At 42.4% G+C, this 20,068-nt stretch overlaps 1 protein-coding gene across 5 annotated transcripts in view; it reads left to right on the forward strand.

Moving 5' to 3' along the window:
- MAPKAPK3 (MAPK activated protein kinase 3) overlaps positions 1 to 17,984 on the forward strand; it is a 51,358-nt gene extending 33,374 nt beyond the window's left edge. For 4 of the 5 annotated variants that reach the window (XM_085072919.1, XM_085072921.1, XM_085072920.1 and 1 more), the window contains exons 3-11: positions 26 to 165; positions 999 to 1,063; positions 3,166 to 3,245; positions 4,426 to 4,549; positions 6,003 to 6,078; positions 6,247 to 6,371; positions 8,223 to 8,308; positions 10,958 to 11,038; positions 12,461 to 14,381. In XM_085072919.1, the coding sequence (XP_084929045.1) occupies positions 26 to 165; positions 999 to 1,063; positions 3,166 to 3,245; positions 4,426 to 4,549; positions 6,003 to 6,078; positions 6,247 to 6,371; positions 8,223 to 8,308; positions 10,958 to 11,038; positions 12,461 to 12,619 (936 nt within the window). In that variant the 3' untranslated portion in view covers positions 12,620 to 14,381. Of the gene's footprint in view, positions 1 to 25; positions 166 to 998; positions 1,064 to 3,165; positions 3,246 to 4,425; positions 4,550 to 6,002; positions 6,079 to 6,246; positions 6,372 to 8,222; positions 8,309 to 10,957; positions 11,039 to 12,460; positions 14,382 to 14,968 lie in introns of those variants that run through there. The other variant, XR_014854781.1, reaches the window with a different exon arrangement.
- Positions 17,985 to 20,068: the final 2,084 nt, after the last annotated feature.

Below are 20,068 nucleotides of genomic sequence, written 5' to 3' on the forward strand. Positions count from 1 at the left end.
TTTGCTCTCTCCTCTTTCTCCTCAGCTCCTGTATGACACTCCCAAAGCCCGGCAGGAAGTCGAGTACCACTGGCGAGCCTCGGGGTGTCCTCACATTGTCCACGTCCTGGATGTGTATGAGAACATCCATCATGGAAAGAGGTGCCTCCTCATCGTCATGGAATGGTAAGGAGCAGCAGCAGCCCCTCAGCAGGCACTGCCTCTTGAGGGGTGGAGGGAGTGGGAGAATGTTGGCTCAGGTGGCACTTGGGGGATTCCTCAGCAGCGCAGTTTTGGTTCGTACAGGAAATCTTTTGTTCCCGTTATGGAATGGCTAAGGAAATGTGCAGCTGCTCCAGCCATCTTGTGTGATGGAAGAATGAGGAACCTTAAACAGAAAATAAATTTTCAGTGTGGTCCATAACAATTGTCCTCATTAAAGTATTGACTGATTAATACACCCTTGCAAGATGTCTTTACAAATATGTTCTGCTGTGGTTGTGATTGGCTTCCAACTTCAGATGTAAATCCAATGATCCAATGTGATCTGTATTGTTGTAAATGTTTTGACTCCAGCTTTGCCTGTTCTCTCCCTGGTCTCCAATACCACAGTTACTGCCTTCTTCACTGAGGACAAATTAATGATTCTTTTAGGTGTCTTTGCTTCTTTATTTTTCTTCCTCTCCACCCCTTACATAAAACAAGATTATTGTCAGCCTCCCAGTGCCAGCATATCTGACTTCCAGCTTTGTGTGTTGTGTTCCCTGTGACAGGCTACATTAAATTGGAAGCCTCAAAACTCTCTGGTCTTATTTTGTTTTCTATTTATGCCATACCAGAATGGCTTTCTGTGTTGATGCAAGTTAGTGTGATGTTTAGGGAACATTGGCATAGGAGGCAGCCTGTAATCTTTATCTGCTCCTGCTGTGGTTCCATGTGATTATATGGATGCACAGTCAGGTGTTAATTTTATCCTTTCTGCTAATAAAAGGTGGGGGGTTTTGTGTTCTTTGTTTCAGCATGGAGGGAGGAGAGCTGTTTAGCAGGATCCAGGAGAGAGGAGACCAAGCTTTCACTGAGAGAGGTGACACATCCCAAATATAATTTTTAAGTTTGTGAAAGATTTTTTCTTTCTTTTCCATTTCTCTGTCCCTTTGCTTAGTTTCCTTTTAGGAATTATTCTTTGGTTTTATTTATGGTGGCTGCTGTTGTTGTTATTATTATTATTTATTCCACTATGTGGTAAGAGTGATTTTGAAAAGTTCCTGAGAATCAGGAATTATGAGAGTTGGCCAAGTTCAGGCAGAATGTGAAAGGTTTAGAGAAAAATCTTCCTACAAATCTGCTCAGCTTCTTCATTTCTGTAGCACAAGAGCCTCTATTCCTCTAATCCCTGGTCTCGTGCCAGACCACCTCTGACATGATCCATGCAGCTCCTGCTGTGATCTCTCTTTTTCTGTCCCTCAAGCAGCATCACTGCACAGCTCTACTGTTGGGTCATGAGTGTAATGAGCAAATCACATCTGATGAAACATCTCCTATTCAAGGGTTTTAAAGCACTACTTGAAAGGAAGTGTTATTAGCCGCACTGCAAACAAACCTGTGTGTCTGTAGGAGGGACTGAGCAGGTGTAAAGCCTTGCCATGAGGCAGGGATAGAGCTTGCACTAAACTAGTCTTGCCATTTTTATTGTCTTTGCTATTTATTTTTACAGAGTTTGTACTTGACCATGGTTCTCCTTGCCCCCTCACAGCAAACAAGAGTTTGTTTATGCTCAGAGTAAAAATATTAGTGTTTGTAAGGGGACAGTGTTTGTAACTATTGGCCTTACAAAATTATTAGAAGAAAAATACACACCTGAGCTTGTAAATTACTGTGACTTATTTTGCAAGTGTGGTGTTGAGGCCAATCTGTTTTCTGATCCTATGTTTCCTTAGCCTGGGAGGAATCCTTTTTAGTCCTACAAGAGACTTGTGCAGAGAAAATGAGCATTTTTAGAAACTTTATTTGTTCTTCCCTAAAGTACAAATTCCAGGGAGAAAGCTGGTTCCATGAACATTAGCAACTGCACTCTACTAAATGCATTATTTTTCTACGTTATATAGCATTGTATAACATTATAAATACTTACTCAGAAATCACCTGGGAGTGTTAAACAAAAAACCACTTCATTCTTTCCTGAAATAAATGAGCCCTGTGCCACTGGATTCCCCAGGTTCCCTGCCTGTTTATAGAGCCACAGCTTCCCATTAGGACCAGGAAGGGGAGGAGGTTGCGCAAGGTTTTCCCCAAAGAACAAGAGTGTTTCTGCATTCTGACTGTCCTTGCCTGAGATTGTATAGTTTCAATCTCAAGCCATGTGAAGGAGGATTCCAGTTACAGTACAAGGTCTGCCTATGCAGAACCCAGAGGATCAGGTTGAAGTTTCTATTGTTTGCCTGTCAATGGAGATGTGATATAATGCTCACATGGGAATGTCATTCCTCCTTGCTCTGAAACCTCTCCCTGTGTAACTGAGCCCTTCCAGACTCCCTGAGCACTGCTGTTGCAAGGCAGCTCTCCACCGCTAGAATTTCCCACTGGGACAATGTTAAATTTTAGAAACGCATTATTTCAAAGGTGGCAGTTTGAGCTTTCCTGAACAGAACTGTTGATTTTGTTTCTCCTGATGAAAAACTTCTGAAGACAGTGAGGAATGAAGATGCGACCTATCCTAAAATTACTATATTGTTATGTTGCTCTATTTTTAGAAAATATATGAGATCCTCTTCCTACCCCTAAACTAGAAGCTGAAAGTTAAATTTCTGTCTCAAAACAACCAAGGAAATGTCCTGGACGCAGAGATGTGTTCTGCTTGGGGCTCCTTTATTAACAGTTGCTGCTTGTGTACCTGCTCTGCTCTTGCTGCTTTTATTGGTGAGCAAATCAAAGCACGAATTTCCAAGCTCCTGAGGAGTCTGAGCTGTTGAGCTGCAGCTCAGGAGGAGAGCTGAGCAGCCGGGCAGTCGGGGGCTTGGTGCCTGCAAACCCAAAACACAGCTGTTTGGGCTAATTTTAGGATTTCTCTGGTCTTGATGCTTGCCCTGTACTCCAGCAAGCTGTTTGTAAGCCATAAGCGTTCCCAAGCATGTCCCTGAATTACAGTGGGAATGTTAATGTGACCTTTCTCTAAAATTGTATTTATAGAGGCCTCTGAAATAATGAGAGACATCGGGACAGCCATCCAGTACCTGCACTCAATGAACATTGCTCACAGAGATGTCAAGGTGAGGCCCAAGGTGTGTGGGCAGGGGGAAAAGAACTTATGGCAGGAAAAAAACTGGGCAGCAGTGATTTAAACAGAACTGGGAGTGTAGTCAGATGGTCAAAGTGTTCCTCTTCCTCTGCCAGTGTGAGAAAGGATTTGCTCACTAGTTTGCAACTAGTCCAAGGTTGGAATATTCATGTGTGTTAATGCTTTCCAGTTGTGTGCGGAATGCAGAAAAACCTCCTGATAGTCAGATGCTTAGTTAAAGAGGTACTGCCCACTTGCAATCCATTAATTAGCAAGAAAATAACCCTGCTTCAAGTGAACCTATACTAGATGCCTCTGTGTAGAGTTTTTGCCGCTTATTAGTTGTTTTCAGCATCATACTTGCATTAGAAAAACCCAAACGAAAAAAGCCCCCAAAAACCCAAAACAGCAAAACCCACTTCAGAAAAAGGAGAAACTTCTGGAAGAAATAACACCAATTCCATGCATCCAACCCACTTCAATAAGTGTGTGAATATTTGGAAAAGTAGGGAGAACTGTTACTGCCAGTGTTTAATCAGGTAAAATCTGAACCCTGATATCATTGTTGAGGTTTGACAGAGTTTGCAGTGTTGTATTTTGTGTTCATGCTGTGAACTGGACAGCACTAGCAGAGTTCCTGTTCTTGGGCACAAGAGCTTGTATTTCCCTCTGTGCCACTTGTGCCTATATGGAGTGTGGAGCAAGAGTGGAATTAACTCAGGTTTCAGGAGATAGAGGAGGGGAGAGCAGGAAAGCAACTGTGTCTGTACCAGTTAATTTTGATGGAGTTGTGTCAGTTGGTCATGGGGGCTTTGGCTGAGGATTTCCCTTGTCCTGCACTTTGGTTGCTTGAGGCTCAGCACGGTGACAGATCAGCTGCTGTCATCCCCTAGATCAGTCCCAGGAAGTGCAGAGAACTGGGAGAGGTTCAAGAAACCAGACTGAATGCCCACTGGACAAGATCTTGTGGTTTGCTCTCCCAAGTACTGTGCTAAGAAGGATGTTGATACTTAGTGTGAGGAAAATGCTGCGTGTTGGGAGAGAGCTTTCTGTGTGTTTGGTGGGGATGTGATGGAAGTAAGACCTAAATATTGGTGGTGGGTTTGACCTGTCAGCTCATTAGAGACATCTCTTAATTGTCCCATTAATCCTCTCTCCTGGTGGCCTTCCAGCCTGAAAACTTGCTTTACACATCTAAAGACAAGGATACTGTGCTGAAACTTACAGACTTCGGCTTTGCCAAAGAAACCACTGTAAATGCACTTCAGACCCCCTGTTACACTCCTTATTATGTGGGTGAGTTATCCAAGACACATTTCTTCTGTGTTTCAGTCTGTCATCCCTTCCCTTAGAGTGGGTGGGTAGTCCTCTCTTGTGGATGTAATGCGAAGTGTTAGCCTGCAGGATTTAAACTGGGATCCAACCCAAACCTAGTCTGGTTCCAGTACAGTTCAGTGCTCTTGCTTTCTGCCTTGGCTGCAGAGGAAACAGTCTTCACAGGAGATACAAATAAGGATATACAAGGAGAGAGAGAGAGAATTCTTTCAGATTACACTTGAAGTAATCCTGATGTTTCCTCTGAAGGATGCAATATAAGCCATAATTTGAATTGAGCTTCGTGATATTTGGGTGTTGCCTTGCAAAACTTTCCTTAGCTCAAACTAATACAGTAAGGAGAGAAGAGTATTGCCTCAGCTGTAAAACTTCTTTAAGCTGGCAAATTGAGGAATTAGTAATAAAAGACCAACGTGACTTAATCACAGCAGAATTTTTCCTTCATTTTGTCCAAAGCTGAAGCACTGTGTAATGAATGCCACAGCAGACTGTCCTTTATGCATTCATTTTAATCTTGAATTAATAGTCATTTATTATATGGTATGACTGGGGCACTCCATGCTTGGAATTTCTTTGCTGGAAAAAGGACTTAATTTGTTCAGACATTACTTCTCTGATTAAGGTTTTTTTAGGGTTTTTTTGCATTGAAAGATACTGTTATTCACTGGTAGCAGATAATCACATTTGCAATACTCTTTTTCTGATGCTTTCTATATTTTTGTAAGCTGGGTTTAGGGATGAAGTGTTAAGGAGTTTACACACGTATGTTTTTATGCCTTTATATTTGTGTATAAACAAGCTGACATTTCTCTTCTCAACACCTTTTTATAAACCAGCATGATTGCTCATATGTTTAAAGAATAATTTTCCTTACAAAATCAAGCTCCCTGCCAGTTTACCTGCCCCAGGGGACAAAAAAATCCCCTCTAAATGTATCTCTGTCTAATTTTGTTACTTAGTGGAAAAAAATATAATACTCTAGAGGCCAGAGAAAAATACAGTGCCCTGTAGCTGCTGGAGCTAAACACACCACCTAGGTATCGTTCAAAATTTTATCACAGCTCAAGTAGGGCCTTTCTATTCTGATTGCTGGAACATATGCTCCTGCCTCTTTCAGTACAGTGTCTCCCTGTACACATTTAGCTGGAGCTCCTTCTGCTTTTTGGTAATCTTAGTACTCTCTTGAGCAGAGAGACACCAAGGTGAAGAGTAGGGCATTTTTCCAGCTCTGTTCCTCCTTTTTAGAGCTACTTTAGATATTTTGAGGAAATTGACCATTGAAAATGCTACCCAGTTCCTGCAGTGAGTTACATTTAATGCCTCTGATACCTATTGTTGAAATGTGCTGCTAATCACAAGGTGCTGGAGATAAATATCTGGTGCTCTGTTAATTTGTGGTTATTTTGTTCCCCAGCCCCAGAAGTCCTTGGTCCTGAGAAGTATGACAAATCATGTGATATGTGGTCATTGGGTGTCATCACATATATTCTGTAAGTATTTGGGAAGAGACTTGGTGAACAGAAAGAGAACACATCTTGTTAAATCTGCACTTACAAGTGGGATCATGCAGCCTGCAGTAGCATATAAGCTTGAATAAAACTTTTTAAGAGGTGAAAGGACTTTCCTAGTTATAAAAATTCTTCTGTTCGCTGTTACAGCCTGTGTGGGTTCCCTCCATTCTACTCAAACACTGGTCAAGCCATTTCTCCAGGGATGAAAAGAAGAATTCGGATGGGGCAATATGGGTTTCCAAATCCAGAGTGGGCTGAAGTATCAGAAGAAGGTAAAAATGCTCCTTGGTGCTGATGAGTGTGTGCATGGGGCTGTGCAGTGCTGCAGTGCTTACAAATAGACTATAAAAACCTGTCTGAGCTTTTGTTTCCTTTTCTTTTACAATTTAAATCCATTTTCTGTAAGGTGATGCAGAGAATGACTTGGAACTCAGATAGCAGCCAGCAACCTCGGTACTACAAAAAGTAAATGACTACTGAAAACCTTCTTTCAAAGTCCAGCTAGTGCCAGTGAATGCTGAGATTAAACTCTCTGGAAACAGAAGTCTCTAATCCTGAGGAAGTAGACAGCCAGGACAGCTCCAATGCAAGCTGAGCTGGAAGAAAGGCAAACTGTCTTAAGAACTCATTCAGTCTTTGCCCTCCTTGGTGATCTAGCCAGCGAGTATGGCAAGTTTTCATGTTAGCTTTTTGGGATGTGGGAATTTGCCAGCCACCACTTCAGTCAAGGTCAACAATTTATTTTGTATAAATCATTGATCAAAAGCTGCTGGGCTCAAACCAGTGTCCTGAAAATGGGTATTTTTGATTCCCTCTTATCCTGGCAGTCTCATAAGCTGGAAGTCTCACTTCCCTGTCATATTAAAGAGAAAGGTCAGCAATGTCTGGGCTTATCTGTTTTTCTTACAAGCCCTTTATATTGCTGTGATCCTGTTTCTGTCTGCTGTTTAGCAGTAACAAATTATCCTTGGGTACTGCTGTGCTCTGTGGCACCTTCACCCCTCACTGGATCTCCTGGCTGTGTTTGCAGCACAACTTGCTGGGCATTGTTGAGGGAGATGTTTTAGTTATGGGTTTCTGGCTAAATATTTTCTCTGCTTTGGGTATTGTTCCTATGCCAGCAGTTATTAACATGCTAGAGGATCTTGGTGAGAGAACATGCACTAGTACAGTGTGTAGGGTTTCTGTATGCTTGCATCAATGAAGATAGGGGCTGTCTACCTTTGATCCTATTAGGATCATCTCATTTGTGAGTGTTCTAAAGGCTGATGAGGCACCTTCCAGCAGGCTGCTGCTTTTTTCCCTGCTTTGGGCTGTTCTTGTCCTTTGCAGCCTCTCTCAACAAACTAAACTTGTACCTCTGGCTACTTCTTAAAAACATTTGGTCATCTTGCATGTGATGTTCCTAAAAGAGAGCTCTTATTTAGAAGTTTTTCTAGGTTCCCTGAGGAAGTTTCATGCAAGTCCTTCTAAATAACTTCCTTTGGATGCAGTGTTTCCAGTCTGTCCACCCACGTTAATGAAACTTCTGTCTAGACTCTCACCATCTCATGTCTCAGTTATTAGTACTCTTGCTTTGGCAGATCCCATGTTCACAGAAAGCTGTTGTGAAGCCTGTTTGTGCAATCCATTTCTTTGACTTTTTTGTCTTTTTGGTGGCCTCCCAGTTGTCAAAGTTCATTGTCCATTTTTTCCACAGCCTGTGCTAGTTGTTGTCTTCCATTATTTCTCAAAACATGACCTTATGTATTTATTCAGCCCATAATGCCCAGTTTGTTGCCATCTTTCAGGCAGGCAGCTTAGCAGCTTTCTGTTCCTGTGCTTCTCCTTTCTGCCACTTGTTGCTCTCAAAACATTTGGTTTGGTGATGTAGAGGGCATAGCTGTAATCTCGAGTTCTTTTCTTTCCTTCTTGCCTGTTGTTTTGGATGTTTTCCTGTTTTGCCCCTCTAAGCACAGTAACCTGGCACGCTGTACAAGGCTTCTTAACACGGTCACAGCAACAGGGAGGTGTTTTCAGTTCTGCAGAATTGTGTTTCATCATTCAGCAGGTCCTTGTGTTCCCAAAGTTATTTAGGAATGCAGTCCTAGACTACATCATGCCCTGTTGGTTCTGTTTTTCAGCCAAACAACTGATTCGCCATTTACTGAAGACTGATCCAACAGAGAGGATGACAGTCTCTCAGTTTATGAATCACCCTTGGATTAATGTGAGTCTGATATCTCTTTTTATACCATGAATTGATTCTTACATGCAGGACTTAGCTCCACACGGCACAGCAAGAGAAGGACTGGTTTTACTGTTGACACCTTAATTAACCTCCTGTGCCCTCCACAGAGGGTCACCTGCCCCTAAAACCACAATTCTTCTTGGTGTTACCAGAGGACACACAAGGAGAGACACCCACAGTCGTGTCCTTGGAAGCAACAGCCGAATATGTCTCTATATTCTGTGAGCAGGCAGTCACTGTTGACTCTGCAGCATATGCATGTGTTACTCCCTTTAAAAATATAAAAATAAACTCTATGTGCTTACTTCATCGGTGCAGGATTTAAAGAGCTATTATTAGTGATCTCAGGCACCATTGTGCATAGCTGTGTTAGTGGGAATATGCTCCTGTGCTCAGTGGGAATTCTCATCCTTGCCAGGGTTTGGAAATGCATGGGGGAGGAGCAAGGGTCTCCTATTGCCCTGTGAGAGATTGCCAGGTAGGGTGGTACACAAAGCTATTAATGGTCCCAGTTCATGTTTCATTCTATGACTTGGTTGTATTTGCTTTTCCTAAAAATAATTCTTTTGGAGAAAAAATAAAAAAATACTTTATTAATACAAATATTGACTATTTCAAATAAGAGACAAGAATCCCAGAAGTTATGAGATTGAGTTTCATGATACCATCTCTGCTCTGTGGGTGTCCCTCAAAATAGTAGGCTGTACTTCTCACATTTGTGTCTAAAAAGACACCAGTCTTGTTCTTGGCTGCCCAAAAAATCATCAACCTGGAACAGAATCACTTTTACTGTAGAATGCCCTTTGTTCCCATAGTGCTGCCGTGTCTGTGCTGATCCTTAAAGGATGGGGTAGAAGCAGAGGTGTGGCTGATAGCTCCCATTCCTACAATCCCTGCTGCAGGATCTTAAAGCCCTTGGAAACCTGTATGACATCCTGTAGCTGTAGGACATCCTGATGAAGTAGAAAGGTGTTGTCATTCAGAGTTGTCAAAGCTGAGAAACTCAGGTTGTAAAGACTCTGTAGGACAGACCCCAGACAATATTTCTGAGTCTTTTTTAACCAAATAAAAATGTAATCACTGTTCAGAGTGAATAACTCCAGTTCTAAGTGTTCCAAGTCCCAAGAAAGTGTTTCAGAAGTCAGCAGGTGAGGAATTCCATGGAGTGAGTGCCTAATAGCTAAGGAAGCTGCTACCTACAGCGACACTTGTTACTTGGAATATGCACAAAGCCAATTAATGAGGGGGAGATTAGAGACAAGGTCTGCAGACTGCTGCACCAGAGCCCTGCTCCAATACCCTTCCTGGAAGAAAGCTGCAGATTGGTTTTTTTCTGCTGAACCTATTGCTCACAGAGGCAGAGGGAGGGAGAGGGAAAGACCAATATAGTGAATGTCTGTGTTCTCCCTTTTCCTAAATCCCAAAGTGGAAACATGTCTGGGGAGTTGCACAAGCAGTGGAGGAGGGTGCTTGTGTCTCCTCTTTTTTTTTTTTCTTTCCTTGTTTTTTTTTAATTGGATGGCAGAAGTATTTTAATGTGAACTAGGCAAAAATTGTCAGTTTAGGTGGAGCACAGGATCCTCTAGTTCCTTGTGTATAAGACTCTTTTTAACAAGCAGCAGCTCACAGCAGAAAGGAGAGCACCTTCCACAGAAGCCATTCTGCATGTTTTCCATTTCTTGTGTCCCAGCTGTATTTGATAAAACACTGCCCTGGCCAGCTGAGGTCCTTTTCCAGAGGTTGCAAGAGTCAGGATTTCTGCTTCACTTCTATGCCTGCTGCATTGCTGCTCTGAGCTCAGGGGAGCATAAGGACTGCTTCCAGTGTAGAGTTTCTTTTACAGGGATGTACTGGGATCTCCTTAGACTTTGTTGACATGCAGCTGTGTCTGGTATAAGATACCACAGCAGCAGACAGCAAGTTTGGGTACAAAGCATAAGGAAAATAGAGTATCCAAATGAAATTATCGTTTGGGTTATGGACTGGCAAGAATTACCATGATTCTTGCTGAGTTTAGCTAGGGAACTGTGCTTTGCGCTGTAGAAATTGTCCCTTATTCTAATGTAAAGTATGTCTTGATCTTTCATGGCAGGTGAGCATAGATCTCAGTTTCATGTGGATGCACTGTCATCTGAGCTGTGCCTTGCTCAGAAGAATTGTGTCATTTCCTCTTTAGGGCTCACTTACTCTGATAAAGTGGTAATCTCAGTTAATGCATACCTACAAGAAAATGTCTCCTACAACAAATCCTAGGAGATAAAAGGCAAATTAACCACTTCAAGGCATTGACTAATGAATAGTGAAATGACAGTTAAAATCTAAAATGTGCATAAAAGATTGTCCAACACTGGGTTATTGGTTGGACTGGAAGGGAGCAGACTGAAAGAAGCTCAGCACTGATTTCTCTCTCTCCTTTTGTTCTTTAAAGACACTACTGTGTGGGGACTGTTGTCCTTTTCTACTGCACACATGAGTTCCCTTGTAAAGTGATTGGAAGCAGGAATAATGAGAGCCATTGGAGGATGTTAGATCGAGTTTTATGCTCTTCACACACATAGAAGAGCAAGAAAGCACTTCCCAAATGCTGTTTTTCAGAATTTCTTTTTGGTTTTCTTCCTCTTTTCTCAGAGATCAATGTCAGTGCCACCAACTCCTCTTCACACTGCACGGGTTCTGCAAGAGGATAAAGACCACTGGGATGAAGTTAAAGTGAGTCAATCCAAGTTCAGATTTCTTTAAGTGAAGTCTGATAGGAGATGAAATGTGCTGCCTTCTCTGTGGATGTGCATTTCCTTGGAGACTGTGGCTATTTTGAATACAATCATGTCAAACGAGGGAGGCATAAACAGTCTTGGTTAGAACAGTAGTGTATATGATAACTATTTTAAAAAGGAAGGAATGCTGTTTGAGCTCTTCATCTGGCAGCCTTACAGCTGCACCAGATATCAACAAATATGGTGTTTATGATCAAAGGCATTAATGATGCTCCTTCTGAGCCCCTGCCTGTAACCAGGGAGGAGAAGGACAGTGTTGAGACAGTTTGAACTTCATTACAGTGAAGAATGCAATGAAAATGTAGGGGGACTGAGGTGGATAAATGGTGGGAGAGCTGAGCTGCATTCTGATTTTCTGCAGTGCTCTTGAATTGTGAAACAACATGGAATAACCTTAGCCTTGTCTTGTAACATTTGGTGGGGGGAAGAAGAGAGAATAAAAAAGTTGTCTGTCTTTTCCTTAACCCAAGCAGGTGCCTCACCTACTGTTTGTACTAATGACTGTTGAATGCTTCCTGCAAAGTGAAACTGTAGGGCAGACTAAAAGTCCTAACTCTTTCCTGCTGGCCTTTAACAGGTTGGCATGTTTTTACAATTAGTTCTGGATTTTCTGCACTTCAAATTCTTAGGGTTTTGACAATTGCAACATTCCTGTAGTGTATGTTATTGATTTCTGATTTTATTTAAATCACTGATATGTAGTCTCAGCTGCTGAGCTGTGTAATGGTAAAATTTTCTAGGACCTAGGCAACATTTGCCTTCTGAGTCAGAGATCAAGCAGATATTTTCACTTAGCTGCCTTTTTTTCCATGTTTCTGAGAATTTGTTATGGTTGTGCTTTTGTATAGGTCCCAGAGGTATTCCCTCGAGCTACCAACATTCCCATGATATTGAATTGTTTTTCCTTACCTGAGCCAAATGCCTAGACATTCATTTACTTAAACAGATTTTTTTTTTTACAACCTTATTAAAAAGTTTAAAATGTGCCTGCACTTCAGCATTAATTCAAACTAAGGAGGTGTGTGAATTTGAAGCACATACTTTGAAAGACCTTTGTGTGGAGGCACAGAGCCAGCCCAGGGAGAATTATTGGGCGCAGGGACATGGTGGAATCTAGGCCAGCAGAGCATAGTCCTGTGTGCTCCCATGTGAGCTGCTGTGTGAGCAGCTCCTGCTGCCTGAGCCCACGGTGGAAGGAAGCCTTTGGTCCCAGTCCAGTGCAGCACAAGGGGCTCAGCTCTCGGTGGCTGTGGGGTGACAGAGGGTTCCTTGTGTCCCTTCCTGTGCCGGCTGTAGTGTGGGGTGGCTGGGCTCGTGCTGCCTCAGGGCCTTCAATGCATTGCTTGCTTGGTTTCAGGAGGAGATGACCAGTGCTTTGGCTACCATGAGGGTGGACTATGATCAGGTGAAAATCAAAGACTTGAAAACATCCAACAACCGCCTCCTGAACAAGCGCCGCAAGAAGCAGAAGCAGGCAGGCGCCTCCTCTGCAGCCCCAGGCTGCAACAACCAGTGAGGGCAGAAGCCAAGGACCTGTGGGTGGAGAGTAAAAGTTAAACAGAGCAATTTAAAATCTTATGATCACCTCAGTCCACACCACAAAGGCAACAAGATCGTGAAGATGCTGTCCTGCAAAGAGGGAACAGTGTGATAAGGTTTTGTTAACTTGAATCAGGGCTTTGCTTTTAAAGACTGATGGACCTGACATGATTCTGTTGCATATTGCAAGGGAAGGTACAGTAATGCCAGAAATGTTACAGGTTTTTGGTGTGGCTTTGACTGTGTAGGACAAGCAGAGAGAACAGGAGGCAGTCTCAGCATACTAATGCACTGAGGCTTTAACAGCCATCTACAAGAGTAACTTCTGCTGCTGTTTTAAACTGGGGAATAGCAAAGTTCTGCTAAGAGTGTTTTAATAGTTTAGTAGAATTGGTAATAGTCTATATTTCCAAACTTACCTCCTGTGATTACAGAGTATCACCTAAACTGTAAACAGTTATTCTTGTTACAGGAAAAAGCCTCTATACATTTTCATTTCCATAAAGTCTTCATGTAGTCTCGTGAAGATTTGAGTTTGTCATGGATTCACATTTGACAATATGTAAGTTTTCTGAGCTGTAGCCACTGTGTTGTGTCTTTGCCACTGTCAGACCCCTCTCTTGTAATGTTTTGAATTTAACTGGTACGTTATGTGAAGAGTTTCAGTAAGAATTTAAGTAATTGAAAGTATCCTGCAGAGAATATTGCTGTTACTCTTGCATCCACAACCTCCAGGGCATGCAGCTGGACATGCAGGGGACTGCTTTAGAAGAGAGACTTCTGAAATTCAGGAAGGAGTGGCAAATGCATGTTCTCTGAATGGACCCTGGTGTCTGCCAGCATCCCTTCTGGTAATTATCTCCAGATCCTGTGCCTAAGATGAGCTGATCACAGCAAATTGTGGGGTGTTGGGGTTGGTTTGTTTCCTGGGGTCAGGATGGGGGAGGATGCTACTATATTTGGGGTGACTTGGTGGTGTTTCAGGATCCAAAGATTTTCACCGCTTCAGGAAGATTGCTTTAAAGTATATCCACCCATTGTTTTTTTCCTATTTTAATTCTTTTTGTTTCATGGGAACCTGGCCTTGGTTTGCTGCTATGTTTTGTGATTAGAATATTTTCTCTCACTGTATTTTGGGGTTTGGCTTTTTGTTTTTTTTTTTTAGTTTGAGTGAGGCAAATATTTGTGAAAGTGTTATCAGAGTCTGGGATGAAAATGATGTGCTTCCAGTGATGCAGGCAAATACAACTTTGTGGTAGGCACACAGAATACTGGTGGGTTAATAGGCCTGGAAGACTGTAAAAAGAAGGAAAACAGGGCTCCAGAGTGAATCTGAATTGTCAGCTTGGAGTGATACACAGCAAAGCTCAGCTCAAGGCTTTGGACCTCATCTGGGGAGCCCAGTTCCCATCTTCAGAGTGTTGAATGAGACCTCAGTTCTCCTTTGTGAACTGGTCCTAGGGTTTTGTAACATGATTTATTAAAATCAGTTTCTAACATTCTTTCTTCCTGTCATCCCTGCTTTTGTTGAGTTGTTGCAGAGCTTCCATTGCTTTGCAAGATACAACTGTGTTGAAAGGGGAGAAGGAAAGTGTTCCATGATATCCACATTGACAGGCTGCCCAACTCTGAACATTTTATAACATCACAAGGTTTTGGTTTTAAATACCAATCTCTGTAAAACTGTATTTTTAAATTATTTCATGTTTCAGGTATCTATGATTACAGTATGTCCTGTGTGTATTTGTTTTGCCATATTATTCTAATGAATTATGCAAATATTATTCACTAGCTGCAAATGAGTACTACAAATGAAGAGTTGTGTAATGTTCAGGGTGCAACAGTTGAAATTAGAGCCAGGTCCGAGTTTCTGTCCCTTTATCCAAATTTTTTGAGGGAGATATGTACATCATTTCTGCCTTCCCACCTGTCCCACATCAGTTTGATGAATGTTCCCAGGGCAAGCTGTGTATAATGTGATGTCCTGGCTGCCTTGGGGACAGTGCCATTGAAACTTTTCCAACCCAGCTTTTTGCCTCTGCCTTGGCCCAGGTTTGAGCAGGAGCTCTCAGTTCCCACCTGGTGCCTCCTGGCTTGTCAGTTCAGTCTGGAGCTCAAAGACATGTCTGTTCCTGGGTAGTTTTTCATGGGGAACTGTAGAACACACCTGGGCCTGATTCCTTCCTGTGGGGTTCCAGCCTTTACTTCGGGTCAGAAGCTGGAACTGAGGCACCTGGCAGAGCACCTTCAGCCTTCTGTCCCTCTGTGGCAGGACAATCCCATCTCATTGAACTCAGACTAATGGTTCTCACCTTCTACCCTGCAGCAACAGCACCCAGGAATACTGTAAAGCCCTGCAGGAACCAGAGGAGAGCCTCCAAATGGCACACATGGAAGTGTATGCAAGTATTGAACAGAAGGGTTTGTGTTTATGGTGCTGAGGGAAGGAGGACACTCCCTGGGAGCTGGGAAGCAGCTGCCCTGTGCTGTTTGGACCCTCAAACTGCTGCTCTACTCCAGGCACTGCTGCCTTCTGCAGCACAGTGGAGCAGGACAGCTCCTGTTTTACCTGGCTCTGTCACCTGCAGCTGGGCAGGGCTGCCAGCGACCAGGTTTGGGGTGCAGGCATTCCCCCAGCAGGGTCAGCGTGCTGTAGGGAGGTGTGGGCATGTGTGGAGCATCTGATGGACTTGGCTACACCCGGCCCTGCTGCACCACCTTCCCCTGCCCTGCTGGCACAGAGAGCTCTCCAAAACCCAACCTGCCATCAGCTGACACAAATCTGAACCTGCCATCAGCTCCCCAAACGCTGCAGCATCTCAGGCCCTGTGCTGGGATGTGCCTGTGGCTCTGCAGAAGGTGTTGCCCCTCTCTCTGGCTGCCAGCTCAGCCCTGGGGAAAACCCTCCTCTTCCCTGCATTCACACAAATTATAAAGAGCTCTGGTGAGCTGGTGATGGTGTTTGGGTCTTGCCTCTTCCCTCAGCTATGTCACATAATAGGCTTTTTAGAACCTGCTGCTTGGGATCCAAATTTATAGCCTGTTTTTAGAAAGCATAGGCTATTACAGAACTGATTATGCATTTGCATATTCATCAGGCATATAGAGGAGGTAAAGAGCTGGGAAGGGAAAGAAGAAATGAATGGTCAATAGAGAAGGCTTCAAGAAGAACACAGATTAAAAGGTCTATTTGTTTTTTACAGCAGAAGCTAGAAAAGAACTGTGCACAATTCCCCACCCCCATCCCTTTTCACAGCGATTGCTCATGGGCTGCTGCCTCCCCTTGTGTTTCTCTGCACTGTGCTCCTCACACACGTGGGTCATGTGCTCTCAGCAGTGCACTTGCTCTGATCCTCACACAGATGTGTGCACAGGCATGCAGGAAATTCCCTCCCTCACTTTTTACACACTTTCATCCCTCTGACCACATGTGCCACTTGGTGAACCTGGTTTTGACATGGTACAATTAAAAACTCACGTTAATGATAAGCTCTTGGCCTAATTCTGTGTTTTTCTATTTGTCAAAACCCAGCATGCAGTCCTGGGATTGCTTTTCTGTCTTAACACTTCACTGCCTAGAGTCTGGAGGCCCAATTACATAAGTGCTTCTGACTTGTCTGACATGAGGGATAATGAGAATGCTACATACTCAGTTTGATCTAATTTCCCTGTCCTCTTTTCAATTCACACTTTATTTGGCCCATGTTTAGACAAAGGTGCTTTTGAGAGAAGGAAGCTTTAGTTAGGAGGAGAGAGCCAAAGGTTTTAATTATTTGCATGGAATCATGAGCACTTGTACTGTTTTTAAACCTGTGGTCCAGGTGGGGAGGAGGTGTTAATGTGTGCCCAGCTGCTCTGATGTGTTCTGCTTAGCCTAAGGATGCAGCCAGCTCAGCTAACAAACCTCGGGGACAAAGGGAGGGAAGGCAAGCAGGGAATGACTTTACATGCAGGAGAACTCCTTCTTTCTAAGAGAAAATGTTTTGGGGAGGTTTTTTGGTGGAAATTTAAGAATTTTCTTTTTCCTCCCTTCACCCAGCAGTTCTCAGTGGAGCTGGCATAGCTGGGAACGGACATAGTTAATTCTCTTTTAGAGAGCCTAAAAAGGATAGAGACAATGAAGCAAACTTGAGAAACAGAGAACACACACTCCAAACCTCAAACCAAAAATAATCTTATTAAAAATTCTTACAAGCTAACAGGCAAGTTTTCAGGTCCATACTTAAATGTATCTCACATGTGGAAAATTGAGGTTAGAGCAAGCCTAGCTAGTAACATTTGCTGAAGAAATATTTCCCTGAAATCTTTGCACCAGGTAAGAAAATTCTTTTTGAGAATTAAGTCCAGCTTTAAAATAGGATTTTTTTTCAGTCTGTGTGGTTAGAGGAATTTAATGGAGCAAAGGGAGCAGAAATGGGGGATGTTATGTTGAAGAATAAGATAAGAAATATCTACTGTTGTATTCTACTCCAACTTATTTTTTTACTGCAAGTGCTACCTCTGCACAGACATAGCAAGATAGATTCAACTCTTTATTAGTCTTTTTTAGCACTGGAGAAGGAGGATGTTGCTGCACTCTAGGGAAATGTGGAAGATAACCCTGTGACTGTAGATGAATATCTATTCTGGTAAATCTGTAAATGATGCCTAGCATTAAATTTATTTAAAAATTTCCTGCCTCATGAATCTGCCAGATGCCAGAGTCTCACAGGTCTGTTCGAACTGCATGAAGGCACAGAGGCATCACTGTCAGTTGTTTTCCTCCTGCTATTTGGGACCAGAGAAAGAAGCTGTTGCTGAAATATACTGCAGTGGTTTTAGTTTCCAGGAGCCAAAAGAGGAAGAAGGCATCTTTCAAATAGCTGGAGATGACAGAAAGAGCCAGGCTGTCTTTTACCTGGGGAGGGGTAGTTGAAGGTATCTTGACCTTTCTGTATTTCAGCTCCCAGAGCTGCTAATAACAAAGGTGTTTCAGCTCTGTGGGGCTGCAGGCACAAGTCACTGGTGAGATCTCTGCTGCTCTGACACTGTGCTAAGGCCTTTCCCTGTGTGAGCCAGGGACATGCACTTACTGGGGCCATGGTTGCAAACCATTGAGCATTCTTGGTCCTGCGGCTAAAGTGAAGCTGAATAATGCAAAAAAGGAGGAGCTGCATTGTTTGCTTCCACGTTAGGCTTCTAAATGTATCTGTTGAATTTTCCTGCCTTCAAGGTCCATGTGGGTACTGCCAGTGTAGCAGCTGTTTCTTCATTTGTTAAGAGGGAGCACAAATGCTGCTTTTGGGGACTGCATTTCTTTGTCTGAATTTCAAAGCTGGAATAAAACTCTTAAACAGCATCGTTATTTTGCCTAATATGTTCTCCCCAAACTTCCAGGCTAATCCATTTGGGAAACATGGAAGATGTTCCCAAGAGACTTCTTATTGCTTAGCTACTGAAACACCTGCTAAAACTGATCTCTTTTAAAAACTGAAAATTATTTAAATGTGAAAAAGAGTGGGTTGATCTGGAAAAGAAACTTCTCAAAAGACTAAAATTAGAATGGAATGTGTTAGAAGAGAAATACTGGTGGGGGAGGAGGACTAAGGATTTTTTTAAAATAAAAATGCTACTGCTTGAGTAATGATCAAGGAAATTCTGGTTAGGATATTAGCTGCTGCTCCAACCCAGAGCAGTTCCTGCATTCAGAAATAATTATGTTTTCCTAAAGATAGATCTACAATACAGACTCCAGGGTTTTTTTTTCTGAGTTAGTCTAAAGGAAGGATCAGCTTGATGTTTATAAATGAGACTTTTAAGTAAATGCTGTTAGTGAACCAAATAAACAGCTCATCTTTTTTTTAGAGCAACTAATAATTGAATAAATAAGCTATGCAGATTAACTTCTGCTCTCTTAAGGTTTCCTGAGTGAGCTCCCTTTCTGCGTGCAGAAACCTTGTAAGGTGAAGTTACCTTTCATTTTTGCTTCTGGAATTTTGCATTTCTATCTTGCACTTTACCACTGTGTGTTTGACTTCTGTTTTGAGTAAAAATCTAATTAGGTGTCCCAAGGCTAGCATTCCATGATGCAATGTTTTTTTCTCTTTTCTTGGCTCAGTTGCAGTTGTACCACTTCTTTTATTTCTGAACTGCTTGTGGTGTAAAGTATTGGAAGAGTTTCAAGGAATCTCACTACCTGCCAGGAAGCAAGGAACTACATTGTCTGTAAAAGGGTGAGGAGGAAAGTTCCAAGCAATGGCTGATAGTAAGAAAGATACCCTTCAGAGGAAAAGAGAAGGTCTCTACAAAAAAGGCACCTAGCTACAAGGAGTAAAATGAGGTGGTCTGGTTATCTTTCTTTTAAATCCTTTGATTTTCTTTTCCTCCTAGATTTCCTTAGTTTGATGTATTTTATACTGCTTGGAAGTCATGAGTACTTCCTTTAGAGAGACTTGACTGCAGTATTTCAGTTTCTTCCCTAAACATAGAAAAAAATATCCTATAGAAGTTCTATGCTGTAGGATATTTTAAATCTGAGGAGTAGGAAGGAATTGAATTTCCTGAATTTAAGTGACTCAGCTCGGTCTGCCTCCTTGTTTCATAATAGATTCTCTGCATCCAGCTCAAACCTTGGCTGGCACTTGGTAGAGCTATCAGATGTTTTCTCCAATGATTTGTCATTGCTGCACAAAGTCAGTTTTTGAGCTGTTCCTTGAGGATCCTGGAACAACCATCTAGTAAGCAATGATTAGCTCAGAAGGTGCATGCCTGTGTCACAAGGCATCTGCTGCTATCCCTTGGAGCTTCCGTCAGCTCCCGCTGGACAGTGACGTGCCTGGCTGACAGCAACTCAGGAATCATCAGTCATTGCTTTAATTGCATTATTTGCTTTATAGTATCTGCAGCCACTCACACACACATCAAACCTTCTTTCATTACCACAGTCTGATATGACGTGTTACTTTTATTTCTGTGTGAAACCTTCATGGTGGTCATGTTCTCTGCTAAGTAAATTAATTGCAAAGCATTTTCTTTTAAGCCTGATACTTTTGTTTGTAGGATTCCTGAGATTTTATGTTTTCCTTTGGAGCAAATATTGTTCCCACCTTGGGAGAATTATTTCCTGTGAGAATTTGAAAGGAAAGTTCATATTTGTTAAAAAGAAAGTTGCTATTTGTATGCCATGTATGGATGCATATGACGAAGTAATAATGTGGAAGAATCTAATTAGTACTATCCAGGCAACGGAAGACCTTGAGCTTGCTTGATTAGAATTAACTGCTGCATACATGAAAGGAGAAATGTAATTCAAATTTCTATTAATCAGAAATACCATCCTGCCAAAGTGATTAAAAAAAAAAAAAGCCATGCTGATTTTCTGTTTGGATGATGATCATGTCCATGTCAAGAGTGATTTTGTGTTGCTTTCATCTTTGAGGTTATATAT

Source organism: Lichenostomus cassidix, chromosome 12, assembly GCF_008360975.1.
Source record: "Lichenostomus cassidix isolate B80296 chromosome 12, HeHo_3.0, whole genome shotgun sequence".
In the NCBI taxonomy this organism is placed as follows: domain Eukaryota; kingdom Metazoa; phylum Chordata; class Aves; order Passeriformes; family Meliphagidae; genus Lichenostomus; species Lichenostomus cassidix.